Raw genomic sequence first — 24,395 nt, 5'->3', positions numbered from 1 at the left:
CTCAACAGCAAACTCCCCTCAGTGTCACCCGGAGGCCTCCTCCACCAAAGCTTTTGCTGTTGGATGATCTCAAGAACATAGGGTGGGCCTTTCCAGGACCCAGATATTACAAAGGAGTGCCCGCCATGGGCTCCTCAGAGCAGCCGCAGCGGCGCCCCTGGGTGCTGGTGAGAATGCAGCGTCCCAGGCCTCGCCCCCACCCAGGTGAAGAAGCTGCTCAGGGAGCGCTCAGTGGGTACTTTCCACGTGTCGGGAGCTCTGCCTGAGTGGATCAATGGGAGTGGGGTGGAGAGGCTACCCTGCCCTCTGCCCCATAGAGGAGAACGCTGCATCTTGTCCCAAGGTATGCAGCTGGCCAGCGGTGAAGCCAGGAGCTGGACCTCTGGAGGCTGCCCCCCTCTGCCACAGGACACAGAGCCGCAGGCTGGCTGAGGCCCCAGTGGGCAACCATCCAGAGTCATCGGTGCCCTGGACTTTGGCCTTGACCTGGAACCCTTGCCCTGGGGGTCTGGCAGTCTGGATGGAGAGAGTCAAGTGCATCTCAGGCTTTTGCCCCAGCTTCTCCACAAAGCAGGACCTGAGGCAGGGATTTCTATAGAGGCCTGGTAGGGCATGGGCATGGGCACCCCTGCCCGCCCTGCATGGGGGTTTGGTGGCCTGCAACACTGCATCTCGGGCTGCTTATTCCCACTGGATTCCCAGTATCAGGAGATCCCTGGGCCGGAGCAGGTGGCTGGCATGTGAGGGTATGGAGGAGTGTATGGGTGGCCTCGTTTAGGGGCGTCCACACAAACCACCTGCTCACAGCTAACAGGTGCTGCGGGCATCTGCCGCTGGACTGGAGCCTCCCCGGGCTGGGCCCTTGTGTGAGTTGCTCATCACTGTGTACCCGGCACCTGGCAAGTAGTAGGTGCTCAAGAAAGATATGTTGAATGAATGAATAAATGAATGAGGGTCTGAGGCACCCAGAAAACCCTCAGTTGAAGCACCTTCTGCTGACTCTATGGCTCCTTCGGCCATGCGCCCAGAGACTGTCCACGCGCAGTTGGGGCGGTCTTGCTCCCTCTCAGAGAGGCAAGTTGAGCAAGACCCCTCTTCCCACACACACATCCGGTGGTTCTTCCTCTCCTCGTTGGGCTCACAGAAGGACCATCCCTGGAGGCGGGAGACAGTGAAGAGCGCCCTCATGGTGATATACAGCTGCGTGGCCTCGTACTGCCACCCCCAGATGCTCCTCACCCACGTGGACAACCCCATCACGGCCAAGATCATTCACCACTACTCCAGCAGCTGCCAGGTAACCCCAGATGCCACAGCGCCACATCCAGAGCCAGGCTGGCAGAGTCACAGTCACCTGCCTCACTATCTGAGCACCCCAACCCCGCCCAGCAGACAGCCAGGACTCCTACCCGACACCCAGCTTTTGGGAAGTCCACTGCCTCAAGCTGGTGCTCTCTGCTGCAGGGGGGAGAAGGGGGACAGCCTTTCCCCCATGGTGCTGGGGGGGCGTGAGGGCAGGTCCCAGAAATCACAAGAGGAGCACCCCCTCTTCCCAGCCTCACTCCCTCCCTCCCTCTGCCCTTGCCTCCACTCCCCCCCCTCCTGACATCTGACCCAAGCCCTTTACCAAGGGACAAGAAGTGGGGCTGTCCCCAGGGATGCAAAGGGACTTGCTACTTTCTTGGAATGGCAAGGAAGAAGAAACACAGGATAAAGCAAAAATTATTTTACTGTTGTCTTTAAAACTGTGGTAAGATACACATAAGATCTGCCATCGTAATCCTTTTTAAGTGTCTGGTGGCATTAAGTACATGTGACTTGTTGTGCCACCGTCCCCACCGGTCGTCTCCAGTGCTCTTCGTCTTCTAGGCCTGAGACTGTGCAGCCACCGGCCGATATGCCCACGCCCCCTGTCCCCAGCCCCTGCAAGCCCCACTCTACCCTTGGCCTCTAATGAATTTGATTCACAGAGCATTCGTCTTTTTATGACTGGCTTGCTTCATTTAGCATAATGTCCTCAAGGCTCCTCCATGTTGTCAAAACAAAAACAATAAAAAAAAAAAGATTTTATTTATTTATTCACGAGAAACACAGAAAGAGAGAGGCAGAGACACAGGCAGAGGGAGAAGCAGGCTCCCTGTGGGAGCCCGAGCGGGACTCGATCCCAGGACCCTGGGATCACAACCTGGGCCAAAGGCAGATGCTCAACCACTGAGCCACCCAGGCGTCCCAGCAAAAATGATTTTATTTCAACTTATTTGGTCCCTTTGGCGACCCACGGAGCTTGGTGTCCTGGCATTGCTTTCGTCAGGCACAGGTGTGGGGGGGCTGGAAGGAGGTGGCATTTTCTGAGGGGCGCCAGAGCACTCCGCCTTGTCCAGCGCCCCCCTGGCACCCTGGCCATGTGGCAGACGCCCGGCCCAGGGGCTGAAGGACAGAAGGAGGCCTGCCATCTCGCGGAGCGCCCCTGGCACCGCCTCTCCTTGGGTGCGGAGGACCGGTCCTTACGCAGCAGCAGGGTGCTGACCAGGGCTGCGGCCTGGGGGCTTCGGGCCCACTCACGACGTGCTCCTGCTATTCCCTCTTCTTGGTTTGGGTTCAGGACATCTGTCTCAAGATGGCCTTCATGAAGAGTGTGATGCAAGTCACCAAAGCCATCAAAAACATCAAGGACCTGGAGGATTTCCAATTTGCCCAAAAGATGACTCTAACGGGCATTATAACGGTAGGCTGGGTGGGGGCTTCCTTGGTCCTGGGCGGTCTGGGGGTCTCATGCCTGCCGGCTTCTCCTTGGTCAGAGGTTTCCAGAGGTTCTGAGGGCATCTGAGGGGACATGGAGGTGCCGCGGGGGGCAGGGGGGCGGTGTCACAGGAGTCCCTCCCTATCTCGATTCTGCTTCGGTCCAACTGTAGGATTTCTGAGTATGAGATTTGTCCATCTGACAAAGGGTTTGATGGGCCGGGGATGCGCTGGTGCCTGGAGGTGGCTGGTTCAGCGTGGGCAGAAGGAAGCCCACCGGGCCGCCCCTCTGTCGCCTGGTGTTTCTCCATAGCAGGCACCTAGGAGGTGGGCTCCGTGGCAGGAGGGTCTGAAAGCTCTTTGTGCACAGAGCTTCAGTAAGGTGTAGAAAGCGTCAGCTGCCTGAGAGGGCAAGAAGCCATGGCAGAGAGAGTGCAGTTCTGGGCAGCTACTGTCCTTTGTCCCCAGACACCCCCCCACCCCCGCCAATGCCTTCTAAAGCTGTGGCCCCTGGAAAGCACTGGAGGCTGTCCCCAAGGGAGGTGAGGTTTGGAGAAGGAAGCGAACCCTTGTTCCCGCTCAGGGACATAGGCTGTCCGTGTGCCATCTCATGCTAGCGGGGCACAACCTGGTGAAACAGGCCTTGTCTGACACGTGATGGCTCAGGCAGGAGAAGCGGTTTGCCCAAGGACACACAGCAAGCAGGCGGCAGGCCTGAGTGAGCAGCCCTGGCCTGTCTGGAGCCCTGCTGCTTCCCACACCAGATTTTGCTGCTTCCTCTACAATGCTAAAGGCCAAGTGATCCTAAAAAGAGAGAATGTGGTATGGGGTGTCAGCACCCCATGCAGTGCCAGGCCCTGGGCACTAGCCCTGGGGGTGCCGCTGTCTCCACGCTCACTGGCCTCACTGGCGGGCCCTGGATGGCTCATTCTCTGCTGTGCCGGGCAGGCCACCATCAAGGAAGAACCCACCGACAGCCTGGTTTCTCCCGTGCGGACGATGGCGATGGAGGCCCTCTCGCACCTGAGGTAAGCTGGGCCCCTGTTTGGGCCCCAAGTATCTCTGAGGGTTGGGGCAGAGTCTGAGACCACCCCTCAGTGCTCCTTGGTCGGTGGGGGGGTGGTCACCTACTTTTCTCCACATCTCTGTAGCAGGGGCCCTGGGTGGCCGCTCTTGGGGCAGTGGGCTGCCCGGGGAGGTGGGGTCTGCTTCCACCAGGTCTTTTCCATAATTCTCAGCAGTGTTTCCAGTTGGGCTCTTCTGGGTTGGGAGGTGACTGGCAGGTGGGTGGGCTGTTCTTTGGTCCATTAAGGGATATTTTGAGCGAGAAATCACATTATGGCACTGGATAGGGTAGCAGGGGGATGGCATCCTTCTTCTAGTTGGGTTGGGCAGGGATCAAAGAATTTAATTGTTGATGCATTATGATATAGTTAATACAAAGTAATATAATACCCCAGGCTTGCCTTCCTGGAGCCGTGCATTCACTGGGGCGAAACGGGGGAGGGAGGGAGAAGTTATGAACATTAGTATCTGAAGTGGTTGGGTGTTGGGTGGACTCTGGGAATTCTGCACCTGTGGGGTAAAACGAACACCCACAGAAGGAATAATAGGGCAGAGCTGTGTATTAATGCGTGAATAAGCAGGAAAAAATTCTAGGACCAGAGAAAGGGGGGCCACTAACAAGATATAATTTTGTTGATATAAGAGGGGCGATCAGAAGGTGCTGGCATCTGACACAAAATAACAGGATTTAGGTAGGAATTGGAAGCTCCAGGCAGGGCAAAATACAGGATATCTTTGGGGGGGGGAGGGGTTTAAAGTTAAGTAGAATGGTAGCTGATACCCTGGCTCCACCCCACATCTTTATATAAGGATCCCTGGAGTCTGGATGTGGCCCCTGGGCACCTCGGAGCTTCTCTAGGTGATGCTAGAATGCACCTAGGCTTGAGAACTATTGATGAAGAAATAGGAGAAGAATGAGTTAGCAGGCACCAAGCAGCCAGCTTCCACCCCTGAGAGTTCACTAAAACTCAGATGGCTGAGCTCCACTCCGAGTTTTTGATTCAGTAGCTCTGAGGAGGGCCAGAGATGCATTTCTCGGAAGTGCCAAGGTGATACTTCTGCTCCTGTTGGTGCAGGTATTACACTTGAAAACCCTTGGGTCAGGGCCAGCCTGGGAGGCAGAGTCTATGGTTATGGCCGGGGAGGAGCCATGGAATGTTTCCAAGCAGCAGAGGGACAGGCTCAGAGTAGGCAACAAGGAGGAGAGCTGGCTGTGGGCCCCTGCGTCTCCCCATCAATCACAGACACAGTCACTGGAGGGGAGTCAGGGCCCCTGGGGAGGGATGCACGCCTGCACCCGCCGCCGGGGAAGCTGTCTTCTCCCTCATTCTGGCCATGCCTCTGCACCTTCTGACCCTTCCTCTTGTCCCTTCTTCTTTTCTTAGCAATCTGAAGCCTTTCTACTCCATGGAGGAAAACAATGAGCTGATGGATATCAGTATTCACTCTGTAATTTCTCTCCAACCCCCAGCAGAGGACAATGAGTCCGTTCAGGTAGGTCCCTCTGGGCTGCCTCATTTTCCGGGTCAGGACTTGGAAGCTTACAACAACTTGGGCAGTGCTGAGAGCACGCCGCCTTGAACCACCTGTGAGTGGTTAAGGGCAGCAAAGTGCAGTAGGCCCTATTAGTTAGTGTAAGGTAACGTTAGCTGCTGTAACAGCTAAACCCTGAAATCTCCATGGTTTAATAAGGAGACAGTTTATTTCTCACTCAAGTGAAGTCCAGCTGGCAATAGGGGCGGAGATGGAGCTGCTGCATGCAGTTATTTAGGAACCAGGCTGACAGAGGCCCTACTATCTTTAGTGCATGGCCTAAGGTCCCTTGGGATACTGATATCCAGCCCAGAGTGGAAGAGAAAGAGTATGGATGGAGGCTTTATGAGTCACTCTGCACCTTTCATTGGCCAGAACTCAGTCAAATGCCATGCCCAGATGCAAGGGGTGCTGGGAAAGGTAGTTCCTGCCTAGTTGCCTGTTTCCCAGCAACAATGTGGAGAAGGAGGACAAACCTTTTGTGAACAGGTAGCCATCTCTGCTTCAGTGTCCTGGTCCCAGATGAGGAGTCAGAAGAACTGGGTGGTGGGGGTTCATTTTCTTTCTTTGTAAAATGGGTTCCTCTTTAGAGGTGGTCTCATATGTCACATGAGAATATAGGTATTAAGAACCCAGTCTGAGCTGAAGTAAAGGGGTGAGTTTCAAACCATCTCATACTTCTCAATCCTGACATGGATCCTTGCAGAGTCCTGGTGGGTGGCTGTGCATGTCCCCTCATTACTCCTCTCTTGGCCACAGACCCTGTATGAGAATGCGATGCATGCCCTGGAGCAGCTGATGGAGGGTCTCATGCAGAGGCAGCTGGACCCCAAGGGGCTGCAGGAGATGGTACACGTGAGTTCCCTGGTGGAGGCCCAGGAGCCAGGGATGGCCACCCCGCCCAGAAAGCTGGCCTCATGGTCAGATTCTATGGAAAACAGGGGTATGCGTTAAAAATTGTTTCACTAATTTTATTTTTTTATTTTTCATTCTTTTTAAAAGATTTTATTTTTTTATTCATGAGAGACACAGAGACACAGGCAGAGGGAGAAGCAGGCTCCATGTAGGGAGCCCGATGTGGGACTCAATCCCGGGACTCCAGGATTACACCCTGGGTTGAAGGCAGGTGCTAAACCACTGAGCCACCCAGGGATCCCACAGTAATTTTATTTTGATAAAATTTCAGATTCACTGAAAACTTCCAAGGAACTCCTATATACCCTTCACCCAGATTCACAATTGTTAATCATTTGTCACATTTCCTTTTTTTTCCTCTTTGTCTTCCCTTCTCTTGTTTTACACACCACCACACTTTTGAACCATGAAAGTTGGTTGCAGACGTCGAAAACAAAAACACCTGGTATAACAACAGTACAATGATCAAAATGGGGAATTGTGATGTTGACACAATGCTGTAGTCTAATCTATGGCCAATATTCAAATTCCATGAATTGTCCCAATAATACCCTTTATAGCTCTTTTCCTTGATCCAGGATCTAAACTGGATTACACAGTGCATTTATTTACCACATCTCTTTAATCTCCTTTAATCCGGAACAATTCCTCAATCTTCCATAATCTCGGCATTTTTGAAGGGTATTGGCTAGTTTTTATTTTTTAAATATTTTATTTATTTATTCATGAGAGACAAAAGAGAGAGGCAGAGACACAGGCAGAGGGAGAAGCAGGCTCCATGCAGGGAGCCCTATGTGGGACTCAATCCCGGGTCTACAGGATTAGGCTCTGGGCTGAAGGTAGAGCTAAACCGCTGAGTCACCCGGGCTGCCCTAGTTTTTTGTCTTTTTTTAATTGGGTTGTTTGCTTTCTTATTATTGAGTTTTCAGAGGTTTTATATATTTTGAATTCAAGTCCCTATCAGATATATGATTTACAAATATTTTCCTCCCATCCCTGACTTGTGTGTTCATTGATTTCAGTGTGTTTTATTATTTTTATTTTTATTTATTTATTTTTTAAGGGAGTACCCTTTATTTAATTTTTATTTTTTTTAAAGATTTTATTTATTTATTCATGAGAGACACAGAGAGAGAGGCAGAGACACAGGCAGAGGGAGAAGCAGGCTCCCTGCAGGAAGCCCGATGTGGAACTCGATCCCAGGACTCTGGGATCACACCTTGAGCTGAAGGCAGATGCTCAACCACTGAGCCACCCAGGCGCCCCTGGTTTTGATGTTTTATGTAAGAAATCTTTGCCTGGTCACAGAAGTCACAAATATTTTCTTTTAGGAGTTTGTAGTTTCAGGTTTCACAAGTAAGTCTAGGATATAGTTTAAGTTTTATATATGGTGTGAAGTATGGATCCAAGTTTGTTTGTTTGCTTGTGCACAGACAACCAGCTGTTCCAGTTCCATTTGTTGGAAAGACTTTTCTCCATTGAATTATCTTTGCATTTTTGTCAAAAATCAACTGACCACGTATGCATGGACCTGTCTCTGGCACCTCTTCTGCTTTGTTGACGTATTTATCTTTGCACCAATGCCATCCCATCCTGATTACTATAACATAATAAACCTTGGAAACAGGAGCAGATAGTATGAGTCCACTGACTTTGTTTTGTTTTTGCTGCTGTATCCCATAAATATCCATATGTTGTGTTCTCATTTTGTTTCAATACAGAGTACATTTTAATTTCTCTTCTGATTTCTTCTTTCACCCAAATGTTCGAAGATTTTCCAGAGATCTTCCTGTTTTTCATCCCTAATTTAAATCCATTGTGGTCTGAGGACACACTCTGTATAATTGGAGTCCTTTTAAATCAACCCAGACTTACCTTGTTGCACAGAGTGGTCTATCTTGGTGAGTGTTCTGTGTGCACTTGCCTACTGTTTCAGGTCAAGGGTTCCTAAGTATTAGGCCAGGCTGGCTGGTAGGGTTGCTCAAGTTTTCCCTGTCCTTCCTGATTTTCTGTCTTCTTGTTCCACCAGTTTCTAAGAAAGAGGTACTGAAATCTCTGACTCTCACTATGGATTTATTTTTTCTTCCGTTGTGGTAGTTTTGCTTCATACATTGTTAAGCTCTGCCACTGTGTGTGTGAACATTTAGGCCCTGGAGCGCAAGGCACGCTATGCTCCTGGACCTTTCACCCACAGATAGACATTTGGAACAAGGCCAAACCCGTCAGCCAAGCGCCATCTTGGTCAGGATAATGGGGACACTGTCTCTGCCCTCTGCCTCATCTCCCTCATGGAGGTGCCGGGAAAGAGAATGAGAAGCTTCCAGAACCACCCAACACCTCTGAAATCCAGACTCTGAGTGGAGAGACGAGGTGGACAATAGCTGGCCAGGAAAGGCTGGCCTTGGGATTTAATGGCGTCTTCTGTGTTCTGGCCTCTACCCATAGCTCCTGGAAAAGTGGATCTTGTCGGAGAAAGAAGGGGAGCGGGAGAAGGCCACGAACCTCCATCTCCATCTCATGCAGATCTACGTGCAAAGCATCGGTGTCTGCGTGAGTCCTGGAGCCCCCAACCCCCCAGCCTGCTGCTCTGGCACCCACAGAAGAGTTCCTGTCTCTATTCATGAGAAGAGGGCACACTTTCAAAATCAAGTTCTGCCCCCTGAAGAGTCCCTTGGGAAGAGGCTGTCTCATTTGGGAATGGCAGAGGAGGCCCCCCTAGGAGCTAGCCCTGAGGCTCTAGGGATGCTGAGAGAGGGGTGGGCCATGGCTCAGCATGGATCCAGGCTCACACAGCAGTGAGGGTCCTCTTTAAGAAAAAGAGCACACACTTAGGAAATACCACATTGGTTAGGAGAGTAAATATCTACTTAGAACAAGAAAATAAACCACTACAAAATCACAAATTTTATAAAACTTGACAAGCACTTGAACATCACAAAATCTGGAAAAGCAATGAGGTATTTTTGTTGATTAACAATCTGACCCGGCTTCTCTTTGTACATTTGTTGGCCTCATGCTCTTTGACTTCCTAGTCTTCAGTGATGGTGTTGGGAGGATGGTCTCCCTGGGGTGTGGGGACCGGTGTGTGGTGAGAACAAGATGAGCAGTACCCCTGGTGATCTGGGAATGCCATTCAGGTGGAGACCCAGGCCCAGCAAAGTGAGGCCAGAGCCTAGCTTCACGCTAGCTTTGAGGTCAGATACTGTACAGAATATATCTGGATTCTCGGACACAATTCTCAACATCCCCCTGGAGGAGGCGGCACCATGGTTATCTCCCCTTTACAGATGAGGAACATAAGGGCGCAAGTCTAAGTACCCTGCCCAGGTCACACATCTAGTGAGCAGGGGAGGCCAGTTTTAATCCCAGGGCTCAGTTACAGGAACAAGGCAGGTGCCCTGATTATAAAACCTGGGCCTGTGGACAGAAAGGCAAGTCCTGAGCCAGACTCCTGGGATCCTGGCTACTGAGCCTCCAGGGTCTCTGCTGGGGTGCTTTCGAGCAGGGCTCACTCTCTCTGGCTGCCTGTTACACTGTCCCTGGACAGCACCAGGTGTGCATGAGTGGACAGAGGGTGTGAGCCTTGAGGTCTCCTGTCCCTCAGATCCCCCTGAAGCTGGGGCAGTTTGGCATGCTGGTGGGACTCATGGCCCCTTGTACCTGTGACTCCCACAGAAGAACTCGCATAGCCTCAATGGATGTCTTGTCCAGCCTGCTGGATCTCCATGGTATGGGGAAGGCGAGACCCAGGACATGGATGTTGGGAGGGAGGTCTGACAGCAGGGGTGTTAGCTGTGGGGCTATCCTGGGGGGAACATGACCTCTCTGTATAAACAAATAAGAGTGGCCAGCAGAGATGGTGGAGAGGGTGCAGAGCTTGCTCAGAGGCCATGGAAGTTTCCAGAAGGACAACCTCACTGGTTTGGCACAACTCATTGAGGGCATGTCCTAGGTACTAAGGGGCTCCCTGGGAAAAGATCAGCTACAGATACCCAGGACACAGTAGAAGGAACCAGAGATGAGCTCAGGGGCTAATGCAGGGTGATGATTTGCAGAGGGGGAGACTTTGCCTCCGGCTTGGCGGCTGGAGGCCTCCTAGAAAGGAGGTATCTGAGGTGGTAGAGGTGGTGTGGGGGGAATAGGACAATGAGAGCAAAGGCAAGAATGGATGAGATGTCCAGAGACTGAAGGGTGGTCCAGGCCGTTGAAGCCAGGGAGTCCTGTGGACCAGGCCAGGAGGCCACCCTGATGTGGCCTGTGGATGGACCTTTTATCCTTCTGATCGTGTCTAAAATCATGTTCCTAACAGCAAGCCAGACCTGCTCCTCATGGGGCCCTTCCAAGGAGCTGGAGCTTGCAAAATGTAAGGAGGATCTCCAGGGCCCAGATGTGGAGAAGATTTTCAGTGCATCTTCCAGAATTGCCAAGGTGACAAGCTGGAAAGGTGGGGAGGCTCCTGGGCTGGACTCTGGCGCCTGGACTGTCTCTGGGGCGTGGGATGTTGCTCAGCCTGGCCAGGCAGCCTTCCTTTTCTTCCAGATGTTGAAGTTCCCATGGCTTTTGGTCCAACTCATGCCCTCTGTGCCTAAATGGCCTGCAGTATGTAAGATCCCCACTGTGGTGCCTGGCACGTAGTAGGTGCTCAATAGTCTCCATCCCTGCGGTGTGCCGCACTGAAGGTGGAGACCCCCAGAGAGAGTTAAACATGGGGTCCCGCGGAGAGGTGTCGGTACACGGGCACACTGATGGCCGAATGCCCGGAGTCACCCGAACTCTGCAAAGGGGACGAGGCCCTGCTGCCTCAGGGGGCAGAGGCGGCTTTCTGGAGCGGGGGGTGGGGGGTGGCAGGATGACGTGGCAGGGCAGTCGAGCTCAGGGTACACTCTGAGTGAAGGCTGCAGGGCAGTACAGACAGGATGGGGAACGTGTGGGTGGGGCTTCCTGAGTGGAATTCAGGTGCCGTGGGCGGTGTCAGGTATGTGAGGTGCAGCAGAGGTTGGGGGCACATGTCCTAAGCCTTGGAAAGCAGGGCTGGGCTTTGGGTCTCCGAGGTGGAGGAGGAGTAACAGCCCAGGGCCGGGCAGGGAGGCGGGGGGGAGGCCCTGGCGGTGGTTTGAGGGAGGATTGGGGCCTGGGCCAGGGCCCAGGTGTTGGATGGAAGAGGAAGGGGACATTAGTGGTGGCAGGTGGGGGCAGGGAGTTGGCCTGCAACTTGGCTGTTGGAGCCCAGGGGTGCTTGCTCTGGTCCTAGGTGGCTTGCATGCAATTCAACTGCGATGAGGTGGTCTCGCTCATCCAGAAGCTCTGTGAGAACATCGGGGCCATGGACCTACAGCATGATAAGGCTTCCGTCACCTGGATAGGCACCTTCCTCCAGATGCGGGCCAAGGAGCTGGAAGACAAGGTGGCCGAGCCGCGGCTGGGCTGCTTCGGGGCTGGGGCTGTCCAGTGCGCCCAGGCTAGAGGGACAAGCAAGGGCCCAGCTGTGCTTGCGGAGAAGGTCTCCCCAGACCCTTGATTGTAAAGAGGACAGGGAGTAGAGTTCTAGAATGAGAAAGGAACACGTTGAAGCTAGCCTGGTTAGTAAGAGGACAGTGGACTGGAGGCCCGTGGCTCACTCTCCCAGAGCGTCCTGCCTCCCACACAGAAAACCTGATAAAATCCAGGAAGAGGCCAAAGGAGGCGCAGGTGGTTTAACCTCCCCAACATCTAGCTGGGCAAGGTCTCCTGGAGGAGGGGTGCACAGCGGTCACAGGGGCCCAGGCTGTGCTGGTGATGCCTGCCCTTCCCCAGGTGGCCGAGATCCTGGGCGCCATCCTGGTCCACCTGCCCGTGGTGGACCACCTGGAGGTGCGACGCCACCTCATTGAGGGCATCCTCCTGCTGGCACACTACCACCAGGAGACAGTCCTCACATCGCTCCTGAGGCAGCCCCTGCCCATGGAGAGGTGGGTGCCCTGGACAGGGAGCCACAGCGCCCCTTGCAGCCCAGACCTCGCCCATCTCACCAGCCCGACGTGTCCGGGTGGACAGGGCCCCTGAGCAGTGGCGTGTCTGAACCTGGGGTGGGTCAAGCCCTGTCCCTGCATCTCCTGTGGGAGGAACAGGCTCTGGGAACCACGGACCTGGAGCCCCAGCGTCACCGTTCCATCCTACGGAGCTGGAGTCCGGATTCCGCAGCTTCTCAGGTGTCCTGTCATCCCCTCTGGCCTCTGCCCGCAGCAGCCCTTTCATTTCGAGGACTCCGGGCCCCCTCCGAGGTTGGGCTTCTCCAGGACACGCCTGAGGACGTGGTCACCAAGGCCTGCGCGGGCCTCTGGACATGCCTCCGCTGTGTCCCTCTCCCTTCCAAACACGGCCCTGAGAGGGGAGGTCCAGGTGCCCGAGGCTTGAGCTAACAGAACCTCAAACCCTCAGGTGGCCTCATGGTAACGCAGCCCCGCCCCTGCCTCTCCGTGTTCCCTGCAGCCTGCTGGGTCCCTGTGTCCCCGTCACGTCACGGTGGCACGCAGGCTGCTGGCAGGGTCTCCCGGGCAGGGGGAGTGCGTCTGGGATGGTGCCAGGACACACCGGGGAGTGCATAGAAAGGGGTGGGCAGCCGTCCCCAGATCCGCCAAGGTTGCAGAGCAAAGAAGAGCCTTGAGACTGTGGGCGACGGAGGGGTGGCCGATGTCACTCAACATGCTGTGACACGAACAGAGCGGGCTGCCCCGTGTGAAACGCAGGCCTGGCTCTGCCGTGGGGCTGCTCCTCATCGGGCGGGAGGCCCGTGAGGACTGCTTGATTTGCTGGGGGTTAGTGGCTCGCGGAGCAGGGCTGGGGTGGGGGACAGTGCAGTGTGGCCTCCGTCAGGCTGGTGGTCTCGGTGGCCGCCGGCGCGCTGGCTTTCACTGCACTGGCGCCCTTTCGCTGGGCACAAATTGCCACGAGCTTGGAGGCTCCGAACAGCCCCGTCGCCACCCCACAGCTTCCATGGCCGGGGGTCCGGGGCCGGCTGAGCTGGGGCCTTTGCTCCCTCCAGTGCACGCGGCAGTTTCTGGCTGTCGCGGGCTGAGGTCCTGCTTTCTTGTTTCCTCACACCCCGATGGCTTCTTTATGAGCAGTGGTTGCCCGTGAGCTCATGGCCCACCCCTCCACTCCGTCCGACCACCAGGCGCCTGGCCGCGTGTCCTCCCAAAGTCATGTCTGTGGATTTGGTTCTGTGGATTCACGCGGGAGGGGGCACCTCTCCTGGTTGGATTTGATCCTGGTAGACTTGCCCCCTTAGTGCTTTAAAGCCCCCTGCAACCCCCCCACCTCCCTGCACCTACACACCCTGGGCCCGTGACACCACTGCCCCTGGGTCCTTCCCTTCTCAGCAGAGCTGTGGGCTCTTGGGGATGCGGAGCCGCTTCAGACTGTCGTCTGGCAGGTTGCCTAACCTCCGCAGGCCCCCTTCCTCTCCTGTGCGCCACGGAGCTGAAAGCATCTTCCTCAAAGATGTGTTGGGAGGAGGAGATGCTGTGCGATGAGCCAGCTGCTTTGGACCAGACTGACCAGCTGGGGCCTTGGCAGCTGTTGCTGGAAGTACCTATAAAGTCATCAGATGAGAGGCCCCGTGGGCACCTCTAAGGTCACCTGGCACTGGGGCCGCGGCAGAGGAAGGGACCTGAGCATGGGGTCACGGACCGGGTTCTGGTTATGCGACCTTGGCAACTCAGCCCGCCTCTCTGAGGTTCAGCCTTCGGGGTTCAGCCCCTTTTCAGGGGGTTGCCTGCGGAGCCAAAGAGGCTCTTACCTGCCAGGGCCCAAGGCGGGAGACCCATGGTCCTTGTGTCCTGTCTTTGGTTAGGCACCTGACGGAGGTGTGGCTGGCTGTGGCAGAGAACGTGCCCTTTGCCCGGACAATGCTCCACGGGCTGATGGGCCGGCTGCAGTCGAGGTTCACCCCCAAGGCCAACGCCACCTCCAAAGCTGACATCTGGCGCCTGGCCGCGGTGGATCCTCTGATGGTGAGTCCCAGGGGCAGGCCCCGGGCTCCTTGGAGGCTCAGAGTAGGAGCCCTGACACCTCAGCGCGTCTCTCTGCAGACCCTGTGCACCATCCACCTTCTCATCCAGAAGATAGATGTGGACGACAAGCTCCTGGACCTCTTCCCGGACCTCATCTACACCCTCCTGCTGCAGCTCAGCAGCAGCCAGGGGCCAGAGGCCATGTCGCCTGTCCTAAAGACGTGGAGACTGGTCCATGCAGGGACGCTGCCAGAGGAGATCAACCTGCGGAGGTGCTCTTGGGGGTGGCTTGCGGAGCAGGGCTGGGGTGGGGGTGTAAGGCAGTGGACCTGACCTGGACCCGGCCTCTTAGAAGTTAAGGATCCTGAGAGCCATCTCCACCAAGAGGACTTGTGGTCCTCTCATGGTGCAGAGAAGTTTCTGGAAGCAGATCTTAACAATCCTCCCTCGCATGAGTCCAGGGCAGTGTAGTTTTCACTGTTTGCAGACCCACTCCCTCACGTGATCGCCCTTAGCCCCCTAAGCGAGGCCCAGCAGGCATGGGTACCCCTGTTTCTCCGACCCGGGTGCCGCGTTTGCCCGGCGGTGGGTGCTCCTTTTCGTCGTGATACAGTCCCACCTTCTTCCAGGATCACGATCAAGTCCATGCAGCTTTTGTTCAGAAGACTCAACAGCGAGCAGCTGGTTCACACTCTGGAGGAGCAGGGCGTGTGGGCCCTCCTGCAGAGCAGCTCCACGTTCCTGCAGGGCGTGGGCCTGCTGGCCAGGTGGGCACCCAGCCTCCAGGCCCGGGCAGCGGGACGCGCAGGGTGGTCTCCTTGCTGGAAGGTCTAGGTCACGGCTGAGTGCCTGGCTTCTGAGGGATTGCCAAGTCGACCCGTGTTCCAGACTCTGGGATGGCAGCGTGTAGGGCAGGGGGAATCTTTTATCCTAACCCGTCCTGCTCCAAGGTGGGAGCTGTGAGGGGCTCACCCAAGTCCACATGGGGCTTCCAAGCTGGGCCAGGTCAGAGAGCTATTTCCTGGGTCCTGGTCACTCATTCTGGTCCCTTTTGATGAAAAGGAAGTGAAAAGTAGGTACTCCAGTGACACCCTGACCAAATCCCCCTGGTGAAGGAGGGAGAGGCCCAGAGAGGTTAAGAGATATGCCCCCGGGTGCCCAGCCCCGGAGCTGCTCTGCAGGCAGCAGCTGAGAAGCCCTCCCTGCCCTGGGCTGCACCCCCCTGCAGGCTGTGCATGCGGAGCTTGGAGGGGTACAGGCAGCGACTCTCGGAGCTGGTGCTCAGAGGCATGGACTCCGATGTCCTCAGCTGTCGCATCAGCAGCACGGCCGTCTGCGTGGAGGTGAGGCTCGGGCGCGGAGTGCTGGGGGAGCTGGGGCGCGGCTGCTGGGTGCACCCTCCCCATTCCACCCCCCAGGACCCGGCTCTGAGGGGCATCTGAGTCAAGGGGCAGGCAACTGTCCCACCTCCCTGGGGATGTGAGTGATTTGGGGTGTACACGGTAGGGAAAGGGGGCCCCACCCAGGGTGCACAGCTAAATGAGCGGTGCTGTGCTGAGTGCCGGCAACACCCAAGGGCCCGGAGGAGGGCACCTGGGCTCTTGCCAGGATTGATGGGCTGGGGAAGGCTTTGTAGGAAGGCCATCAGGGGCCAATAGGGCCTGGCCAGGCAGGAAGGCCAGGAAAGGGGGTGACACCCACTGGGTCCCAGCCACCCTCCTGAGCTCTTACCAGGTCCTGAGGGAATTAGCCAGAAAACTTTTAGGAGAAATTGGGTTGGCTGCGTGATTCCCGATATGCCTTAGGAGCCCCACATCCGCCTGGTGTAGGGTCAGCAAACATTTTCTATAAAGGGCTGGATGGCAAATTTCCTGCTTTGGGGTCACCAGTTTGGTGTTTACTTTTTTCAGGTTTATTTATAATCTGTGTACGTGTGTGTGCACCCACCCACCCACACACACGCACACACACACACACACACACACACACACACACACACACAAGCCAGGGGGGCCCCATTGGCCTGAGGTCCTGGTGCTCTGAGTGCTGAGCCGGGTGTGGTTCTCTGAGTCCCGGGGGAGGGAAGTTCATGTATCTGTTGAAGGCCCACGGGGGCGCCTGGGTGGCTCAGTCTGTTTAGATTCTGTCTTTGGCTCTGGTTGGAATCCCGGGGTCCTGGGATCGAGTCCCATGTCGGGCTCCCTGCTCAGTGGGGAGTCTGCTTCTCCCTCTCCCCTCTGCTATTCCCCCTGCTTGTGTTCTCTCTCTCTCTCTCTCAAATAATTAAAACTTTAAAAACAAAAGCATGCAAGCCAGCAAGCCCGTGGGCCCAGCTCCTGCACACGGGAGCTGCTCGGTCAGCTTAACTGAACAGGTGTATTCCTATAGGCCACACTCACGAGGCTTTCCCCACGGTCTCCTTAGGAAGCCTCACAACAGCCCCATGAGCCAGGTCTTGCAGGTGGGGGAAGCTGAGGCTCGGGGGGTTCTGAGTGACCGGCCAGGGGTCCCAGCTGGTGGACGGAGGAGCCAAGAGTTGGTCCTGGGGAGCCGGGGCTTGGTGTCCTCTCTCTTCACGGAGACCCTCTGTGCATGGGATCTCGTCACACACTGGCCTTGTGGCTGATGAGAAAGGGGCCCGTGGGGCCAAATTGCCAGAAAGTTCTCTTTTCTAGTTCATGAGCGACCCGGTTCTGTACCAGGAGAAACTGCTGAAACCCACGGTGTTGTTGCTGGAGAAAGGGGCCGACCAGGAGGACGAGGCCCTGCGGGTGCTTTCCCTGCGAGCCCTGGGCAACATGGCCCTCGGTGCCCCCAAGAAGGTGCGGCGCCCGGCCCAGAGCCTAGGGACCCAGCGAGCAGGGACTGGGGGGCGGGGGGTCAGGGCTGGCCTGTTCTGGCCGCGTGCAGAGGGGAACCAGCTGGGGAGCTGGCTGGGGAACCCAGTGGGGAACCAGGTGGGGAACCCGGTGGGGAACCAGGTGGGGAACCAGGTGGGGAACCAGGTGGGGAACCAGGTTGTCCCCCCGACCACCCTCAGGTGAGACAGTACCGGAAGCTGTTGCTGGAGAAGTGCCTGGACTCCCTGAGGGAGCCCGTCAGCACCAGCGTGACCTCCGAGGGCATGGAGGCCCTGGCCAAGATCCTGGCTGAGCTCCGGGAGGGAGACGTGGGGTCCTCGTTCAGCGTCCTCTGCGAGCAGTGCAGGGCCTTCTTCGACAGCGTGAGCCCAGAGTGCAGCTTCGCCGGGCCCTGGCCCTATGACGGGGGGGGGGGGGGGGCTTCTCCAATGCCCCCTCAGCCACTGGGTCAGCACTTCTCATCCCCTAAAGAAAAGGCAGGCTCTGGATGAGAGGGGGCCGCAGGCCTGACTGGGCGCCGATGCACCCATTGGCTGATCGTGGGCCCCCTGCCCTGCTGTTAGGGTGGAGCTTCCCCTAATCCCTTGCGGCCTAGGGATGCTCTTTGGGCATCGGCCCTGTGAGGTACTGGGTGGGCTGTCTGCTGGCCGGTGGTGTGCCCCCCAGGGAAGAGAAGGTGCCCGGTACGGAGAGCCCTGCAGGAGAGCCTCCCACCTGACGGAGCAATCCAGAAGCCTCTGCAGGGGCCAAGGCAGCTAGAAGGGTCCACGGAGAGCGGATGGGGCTTTGTGGGGGCCTCTGGCTTCCTGAGCGTCACCTGTGCATCTGGGCCGCAGGAGAGCGAGCTGCTGCGTTTGAAAGCCTTCGTCCTGTTCGGGCGGCTGGCGAAGGTGGTCGGGATTTCCAAGAAGCACTTCTTCAAGGAGGAAGTGAAAAAAGCCTGGATCCCGCTCCTGCTGCACTGCCAGGACCCCTGCCCGGATGCAGCCCAGGTGGGACACCCCCTCCGCTCTGTGTCCCCAAGTGGGGGGACTGCTGACCCCGAAAGGAGACTGAGCGGGGGTCCTCCCCCTGCCTCTCCCCATCGGCCCCGTTCCTCATGCCGGGCTGGGGAGGGGGCCGTGCCCGCCCCCCGCCCCCCAGGCTTACTGAGGCGTCTGGCGTAGCTTTCTCCTCCTGTTGCTGCCTGCGGGTATCCTCCGCCCAACCTCCTTTTCTTCCAGTGGGTTCTACAGCTTGCCACCACTCTTGGGCGTTAGGACTCGGTTACACTCAAACTCACCTTGAATCCCTCGTCAGGGCTCCGGGTGGGGGAGGCCTGTGTTGGGGCTGCAGGGGGGTAGTGAGGGGGCCTGGCCCTGCACCCCGAGGTTCTCCTCCCTCTGGACGCCCAGCTCCTCTGCTGCTGGGAGCTCCCGCTGCAGCTCCCGCCTGTGCGACGGCGGCCCCTGGCACCACGCAGGCGGTGACCCGGACCTCTGTCTCCCTGCCGTGGACTGGGGTGCTCATGCTCAGCTAGTACCATGGTCTCCGGCCCTGGGGTCCCAAGAATCCTGCTGTTGCGAGGGCTGTAGGTGTCCACCCGGCGTGGGGGGGCTGGGGGCTCCCCTAGGTCAGTGAGGGGCATCCTGCGGCACGCTCCCGACACCTGCTCTCCCTCGGGGACACTGGAAAACCTGGCTGGGAACTGTCACCTCTCAGAGATGCTTTCCTCACAAATCCATCAGTGGCTCACACTGTATGGCGACTGCCCTGTGGGGCGTGCTTCTGGAAGGTGATGGAAGGAGCAGCCAGGAGGGGCCAGGGCAGAGTCACCAAGGGGAGGCGAGCCCCAGGGCTGGTCCCAGCCACACTGCTGCCACTCCTGTCCCTGGGAATGGATAGCCCAGCCTCTCCCGCCCCGCAGCCTCCTGTCGTCCCCTCCTGTGGCCTACACCCGCTGGAGGCCAGATGCCAGGGGCCCTGGTGGCTCAGTGCTCAGCGAGGGTCTGGGGATGAGAAAGCTCTGCCTGGTCCTACCAGTCCCGGCCAGGCTCCTGACCCCGATGTCCCCAACATCCCGGAGCCGTGGGTCCCAGGCAGGGCTGCCCAGGGCACGGAGGTGCTGGCTGAGGGTGCAAGTGGGCTGCATCCGCCTCCCATGGGTTTTCCATAAATGCACACGGAGGGCTCTGGTCCCGGGTACCCTTCCATGGCTCCCTGAGGCTTTCCCGGGGCTGCCCTCTGGCCCACGGGTGGAACGTCAGCCCTGCCACCCCCACCCCGGGCCCCGCGAGCCCCTCGGTCTGCCTGACGCCCTCCCTCCATCCTGTGCCCCATGGTCCCCCAGGCCTGCGTGGCTACCGTGTTTCAGTGTGCACACTTCTGGGGCTGGAAGGCGCCGGAACGCAGCTCAGGCCGCAGTGACAGCAGCACGGCCGACGAGATGACCGTCCTCCAGACAACGCTCTGCTCCATCCTGGTGAGGAAGCCGAGGGCCCTGGGCCTGCTGGAGGTGGCTGCCCTGGGGTTGGGGCTTAGGGTCGCGGCCGCCACAGGCTTCCATCGGTGACCTGGTGCTCACCTGCCGGACCTGAAGCCTCCAGAGCAGCCCCGTCCAACAGACACAGGATGCAAGCCTCACGCCCGTACGTTTTCTGGTAGCCACGTTAGGAAAAGTGAAAGACGTGACACCAGATTGAATAAGAGAGTTTACTTAACCCAGTGGACCCAAACCGTTGTCATTTCAACATGTAATCAATGTGCACATTATTAATGTGATATTTTCCTTTTTTGAGTTTCTGTCCTCAAAATGCAGGAGACTCCTTATACTTAATTCAGACTAGTCACATTTCAAGTGCTCGAGGGCCACACGCGGCCAGAGGGCCACAGTATTGGACGGCCACGCGGTTTGTAGACAATGTCATCTCTTCTCTGGGTCAGACGATGCACCAGGGTCCGAAGGTCCCTCAGTTGTCCAGCTACTTGCTGTGTGATGCTGGGATGGGCACTAGCCCCTCCTGCGTCAGACAGATGGGAACGCGCTCCGTGAGCAGCCGATCGCTAGGGCCTCGTCCCCATGGCTCCGTTCATCCTTTGTCTTTTGCAGACTCAGAAAAAACCCGCTGTGCTCTACAGCTTCTTGCTAGAAACAATGACCCATGTTAGTAGCAACTCGCCAAGGATCAGAAGCGCTGCGTGCGACCTGGCAGGTGGGCGAGCGAGCAGAGGTCTCCGGCTGCGGGAGGGCCCGAACCCGGGGCCTGGAGCGGGAGGGGGGCAGGCAGCAGAGTAGGGGCCAGCCCCCCTTCTCGGTGTCCTATCCCACCGTGCTCCGCATCTGGCTGATTCTCACTTCAGCATCTTCAGCGGAGCCCTACACAGATTGTCTCAAAAGGTGAAAGGGAATCTCTCGCTGCCCTAATATTTGTGAGCTGGGCATTTCCCCTCGCTCTCGTTCCAGGCGTTATTATGAAGCAGATGTCTGCGCATCATCTGAAAAAACTGGACTTTCCGGCATTGCGGGACTGTGAGTAGTAGAGACGGCTAACCTCATCTGGGGAAACTTCGAGAGACCCCTGGGGGAAGAGCCAGCCGACCCTTCCTTGTGTAGTCAGGCCCTGCACAGGGGCTTCCCAGGAAGACAACTATTTGGGTGTGGAGTCCTTCCGTACCCCAGGCCTTCTGCCCGGCTCCCCATCACAAATATTTGCAAAATGCATCCTCCCTGATTCCTTCCACTGATCCGCATGGAGCTCGGGTTCTGTGGGTGATCTTTGTGTCCCCCCTAGAGGCTAGCAGAAGGCCCAGATGGGGGGACGTGTGTGCAGACACAGCTCCACCTGCTGTCTCCTGGCTGCAAACACAGGGGTTCCCCTTCCTCAGCCCGCGGGAGCCCCGCGCTGTGCGGATGGTGGCTTGCCGGGAGCAGGGGGCCTTCCAGTGGCTCAGCGGCCCCCGGGAAGGAGGGGGTGGCCGAGCTGGGTCCTGATTGTGTCCCGTGTCTGCTCACTCTCAGCTCTCCAGGAGCTGCAGCTGGACTCGGATCCCGGGGTCCGGAGGGCAGCCCTGGAGACCCTCAGAATCTTGGATACGTGTAGTCAGCACCTGCTTTTGGCTTCATCCGGAGGATTTTGCTAGGTGGTTCGAGTGTAAAGTGTAAACTGCGTCCTTGGAGGGCCAGGCTGCAGCTGGAGCACGGCAATACAAAAATATTTTTAATTTAGTTAAGAAAAGCATCATTCTAAAATAATCAGTGTCCCTTTCTTTCCTCCCCCTTGAAATAAACCCCCATTGTCATTGCGAGTGCAGATTCCTGACTGTCAGGTGACAACATCTCAGAGCCCAGACTGGGGGGGGGGGGGTTTAGTCCCAAGGGAGCTGGTTTTATTCCTGCTTCCCGGGAGCGTGCGGGTGTCAGACTGCCCCTTCAGCCCAGGGGGTCAGAATCCACCCTTGTTCAGTGCCACCCAGCCCTGTGCCAATCAGCGAGAGGAGGCAGGCTGCCGCACAGCCTCTGCCCCCCAGGACCCCATTCTTGAAGGGAAAAGAGGTGTCTGATGTGGGGGACTGTGACCCAAGTAAGGAGGGCCCAGCCAGGGTGTTAGTGCCCTAGTGGTGCGGGGGTGGGGAGGAGTGGCCACTGGCCGGGGATGATACTGGGGTGCTTCTTTCCAGGGCCTGATCCTGGAGACCCGGGATCAAGTTGCACGTTGGGCTTCCTGCATGGAGCCTGCTTCTCTCTGCCTCTCTCTCTCTCTGCCTCTCTGTCTCTTATGAATAAATAAATAAAATATTTTAAAAAAAGGAGAGTCCTGAGAGGACCCTTGAAAAGGCAGTACCCCAGAAATGCAAAGTGCAAGGTGTTTCGCACACACTCCCCACCTCCACCGGCCTGGCACCGACTGGTGGCAGCAGGGGGGTCATGGGATCTCTTCTGTTGCTGGACAAACTGGAAGAGCTATTTGGGAGGGTAAGTTGGCGATCATTAGGGGAAGCTGAAGACACACATATCCACGACACCGGCATCCACGACCAACTCACCGCTAGAGGTCTGCTGCAGGGGAGCCCGTGCCCGTGCTCAAGGATCACGGCTGCGTGCGTCTGTAGCAGCAGACACCCAGCAGGAGCGTGGAGGAAACCAGCTGCCTAGACTCTTGAAATACGAGACACCCACATCCATCAGCTCCTGTCAAGGGCAAACACCTCTTGGTGAAACCAAGCTGCAGAGAATACACAGACCATCCCACGCATCGCCTGTAGTGTCCTGTGTGTGTGTGTGTGCATGCGTGCTCAGGGACGGTGGTGGTGGTGTGACAAGGCACAGTTGTGGGTAAGGATATTTTTTCTGACCAAGAGCAAAGGATGGGTCATGCTCCTTTTAACAAGGTGCAGGCACGAAGGAAAGGTCTAGCATCCCAGGGGTCTGTGCCAAGGAAGGATAAGCTGCCTGCGAGGGGTAAGGCTCCTGGCAGGTTCTCAGCGCAGGTCTTCTGATTCACGGCTCTCAGGACTGAATGCAAACCCCCAAAATTCACACATGGAGGCCCTAACCCTGATGTGATGGTACCTAAAGTAGGGCCTTTGGGGGGTGATCAAGTTCAGGTGAGGTCCCGAGGGCGGGGCCTGCACGAAGAGGGCCCTCAGCAGAGCCAACTGTCCGGGCACCCACTTCTGGCCTCCAGAACTGTGCAAAATACATTTCTGCTGCTTGGGCACCCGGTCTGTGGGATTTATTCTGTTAAGGCAGCTTGAGCTGATTCATGCAGAGGTGATGTCCTGGCATGAAGGCGTCGGTGGAAAGGGAACCATCAGAATCAGGAGAAGGGGACAGGGAGGAAAGGCGTGCAGAATTTAATCTCATTTTTGACCTTTTTTTTTTTTTTTAACTTATGATAGTCACATAGAATGAGAGAGAGAGGCAGAGACACAGGCAGAGGGAGAAGCAGGCTCCATGCACCGGGAGCCCGACGTGGGATTCGATCCCGGGTCTCCAGGATCGCGCCCTGGGCCAAAGGCAGGCGCCAAACCGCTGCGCCACCCAGGGATCCCCATTTTTGACCTTTTATTTAAAAGTCTGCCACACATGGCAATGCATGGGCTGTCCCTGTGCTCTGAATGTGAAATATTTAAAAAGTCACCGTGGTACCTGATTATAAGCAGCGCCAATGAAAATCTGAGATGTCAGGGACGCCACGTGGCTGTGAGGTGGGGGACCATCCCAGGACTGTCTGGGCACACTTCCAGCTAACATTATGATGTCAGGAATTACTTTTCAGGGTTACTGTTTCAATTTGCTACCCGCTAATGTGGAAGAGACCAAGCCTTTGGCTCTGAATTTAAACCTTAAACCATCGTCTCTGTGGCTTACATGAGTTTCAGAGCAAAGGAGGTTCTCTAACCAAACAGGAATGAAGAGCATCCCGAGGACGTGTCTATATTTTAAAAAGAACACAGGAGGAACACAGGCCTATAAAGGTCACGTGAAAAATTTTAATCGAGTAACTTTATTCAAATAACTTCTATACCAAGAACTCAAAGAGTCATTTCAATGGGATCAGTTTCACTGACATTTGCTTTGAAGGGCAGTTAAGTGAAGCCAGTTCTCACATATTCTTGAGGATTAAAAACACACACACACACAGGAAGGGGGAAGATGGACAACTCTCTAAAATAACTGGGCTATACGTCTTCAGCTTTCAATTTCTCTAATACAAAGTCACTTTTCTCTTCCATCTTGAAAGATGTGTTCTTTCCTTTAGAAGAAAAAAGAATGAAAATAGTTTCAGTAAAATTCCATTAGAATTCCCAAGCCATCAAAAGCAGAACTGTTTTGTATCGCATGTTTGTGCGTCCACTAGACAGTAAAGGGGAAAGGATGTGAAACCCCACCTGATGGTAACCCGCTCCCGGGCAGCAGGGCAAGCGGGCGGTTACACCCACGGCCTTCGAATGCTGGCCTGGCCCCCGACACCCGGGTGAACCCAGGACTTATGAGGCTTCAGCTACATTCCCTTATTTGTAAGAGACAGAACCCGCCTGTTGGATGAAACCCTTCTATCAAAGGGTTCGTGCACGGATTAAGAACGTTCTCTACAGCCTGGCACCCAGATGTTAGCCATTAAAATTCCTTCTGTAGTCACAGCTCATGAAGCTTTGGTCCCTTTCCTCAAGACATTTGTAATTTAAGTAGGAAAACAAGGAAAAATGTGGAAAATGGTTAAGGATGTTTGTATCACAGTTTTAAGACGAAACTGCAAAAGGCGTCCAGGGGGCGGCCACCACGACTTATCAAATTCCAGGGGCGCCCCGA

At 56.3% G+C, this 24,395-nt stretch overlaps 2 protein-coding genes across 2 annotated transcripts in view; one reads left to right on the top strand and one right to left on the bottom strand.

Annotated features, from left to right (window-relative positions):
• MROH2A (maestro heat like repeat family member 2A) overlaps positions 1-21,223 on the top strand; it is a 46,037-nt gene extending 24,814 nt beyond the window's left edge. Inside the window, exons 22-42 of the mRNA XM_055345794.1 lie at positions 1,145-1,297; positions 2,603-2,725; positions 3,688-3,767; positions 5,190-5,298; positions 6,097-6,192; positions 8,698-8,802; positions 9,857-9,980; positions 10,562-10,680; positions 11,504-11,656; positions 12,046-12,200; positions 14,084-14,243; positions 14,322-14,515; positions 14,873-15,010; positions 15,472-15,586; positions 16,919-17,065; positions 17,284-17,466; positions 17,941-18,096; positions 19,434-19,565; positions 20,193-20,295; positions 20,547-20,612; positions 21,102-21,223. Coding sequence (XP_055201769.1) covers positions 1,145-1,297; positions 2,603-2,725; positions 3,688-3,767; positions 5,190-5,298; positions 6,097-6,192; positions 8,698-8,802; positions 9,857-9,980; positions 10,562-10,680; positions 11,504-11,656; positions 12,046-12,200; positions 14,084-14,243; positions 14,322-14,515; positions 14,873-15,010; positions 15,472-15,586; positions 16,919-17,065; positions 17,284-17,466; positions 17,941-18,096; positions 19,434-19,565; positions 20,193-20,295; positions 20,547-20,612; positions 21,102-21,223 — 2,733 coding nt within the window. The remainder of the gene's footprint in view (positions 1-1,144; positions 1,298-2,602; positions 2,726-3,687; positions 3,768-5,189; positions 5,299-6,096; positions 6,193-8,697; positions 8,803-9,856; positions 9,981-10,561; positions 10,681-11,503; positions 11,657-12,045; positions 12,201-14,083; positions 14,244-14,321; positions 14,516-14,872; positions 15,011-15,471; positions 15,587-16,918; positions 17,066-17,283; positions 17,467-17,940; positions 18,097-19,433; positions 19,566-20,192; positions 20,296-20,546; positions 20,613-21,101) is intronic.
• Positions 21,224-23,555: 2,332 nt separating this feature from the next.
• Positions 23,556-24,395, bottom strand: part of HJURP (Holliday junction recognition protein) — a 43,821-nt gene continuing 42,981 nt past the window's right edge. The window contains exon 11 of the mRNA XM_055345793.1: positions 23,556-23,838. Within this exon, the coding sequence (XP_055201768.1) occupies positions 23,802-23,838 (37 nt within the window). The 3' untranslated portion in view covers positions 23,556-23,801. The remainder of the gene's footprint in view (positions 23,839-24,395) is intronic.

Source organism: Nyctereutes procyonoides, unplaced genomic scaffold (genome assembly GCF_905146905.1).
Source record: "Nyctereutes procyonoides isolate TBG_1078 unplaced genomic scaffold, NYPRO_anot_genome, whole genome shotgun sequence".
NCBI lineage: Eukaryota > Metazoa > Chordata > Mammalia > Carnivora > Canidae > Nyctereutes > Nyctereutes procyonoides.
Note: the sequence above shows the minus strand (reverse complement) of the source record. Positions and strands in the feature narration are given on the sequence as shown.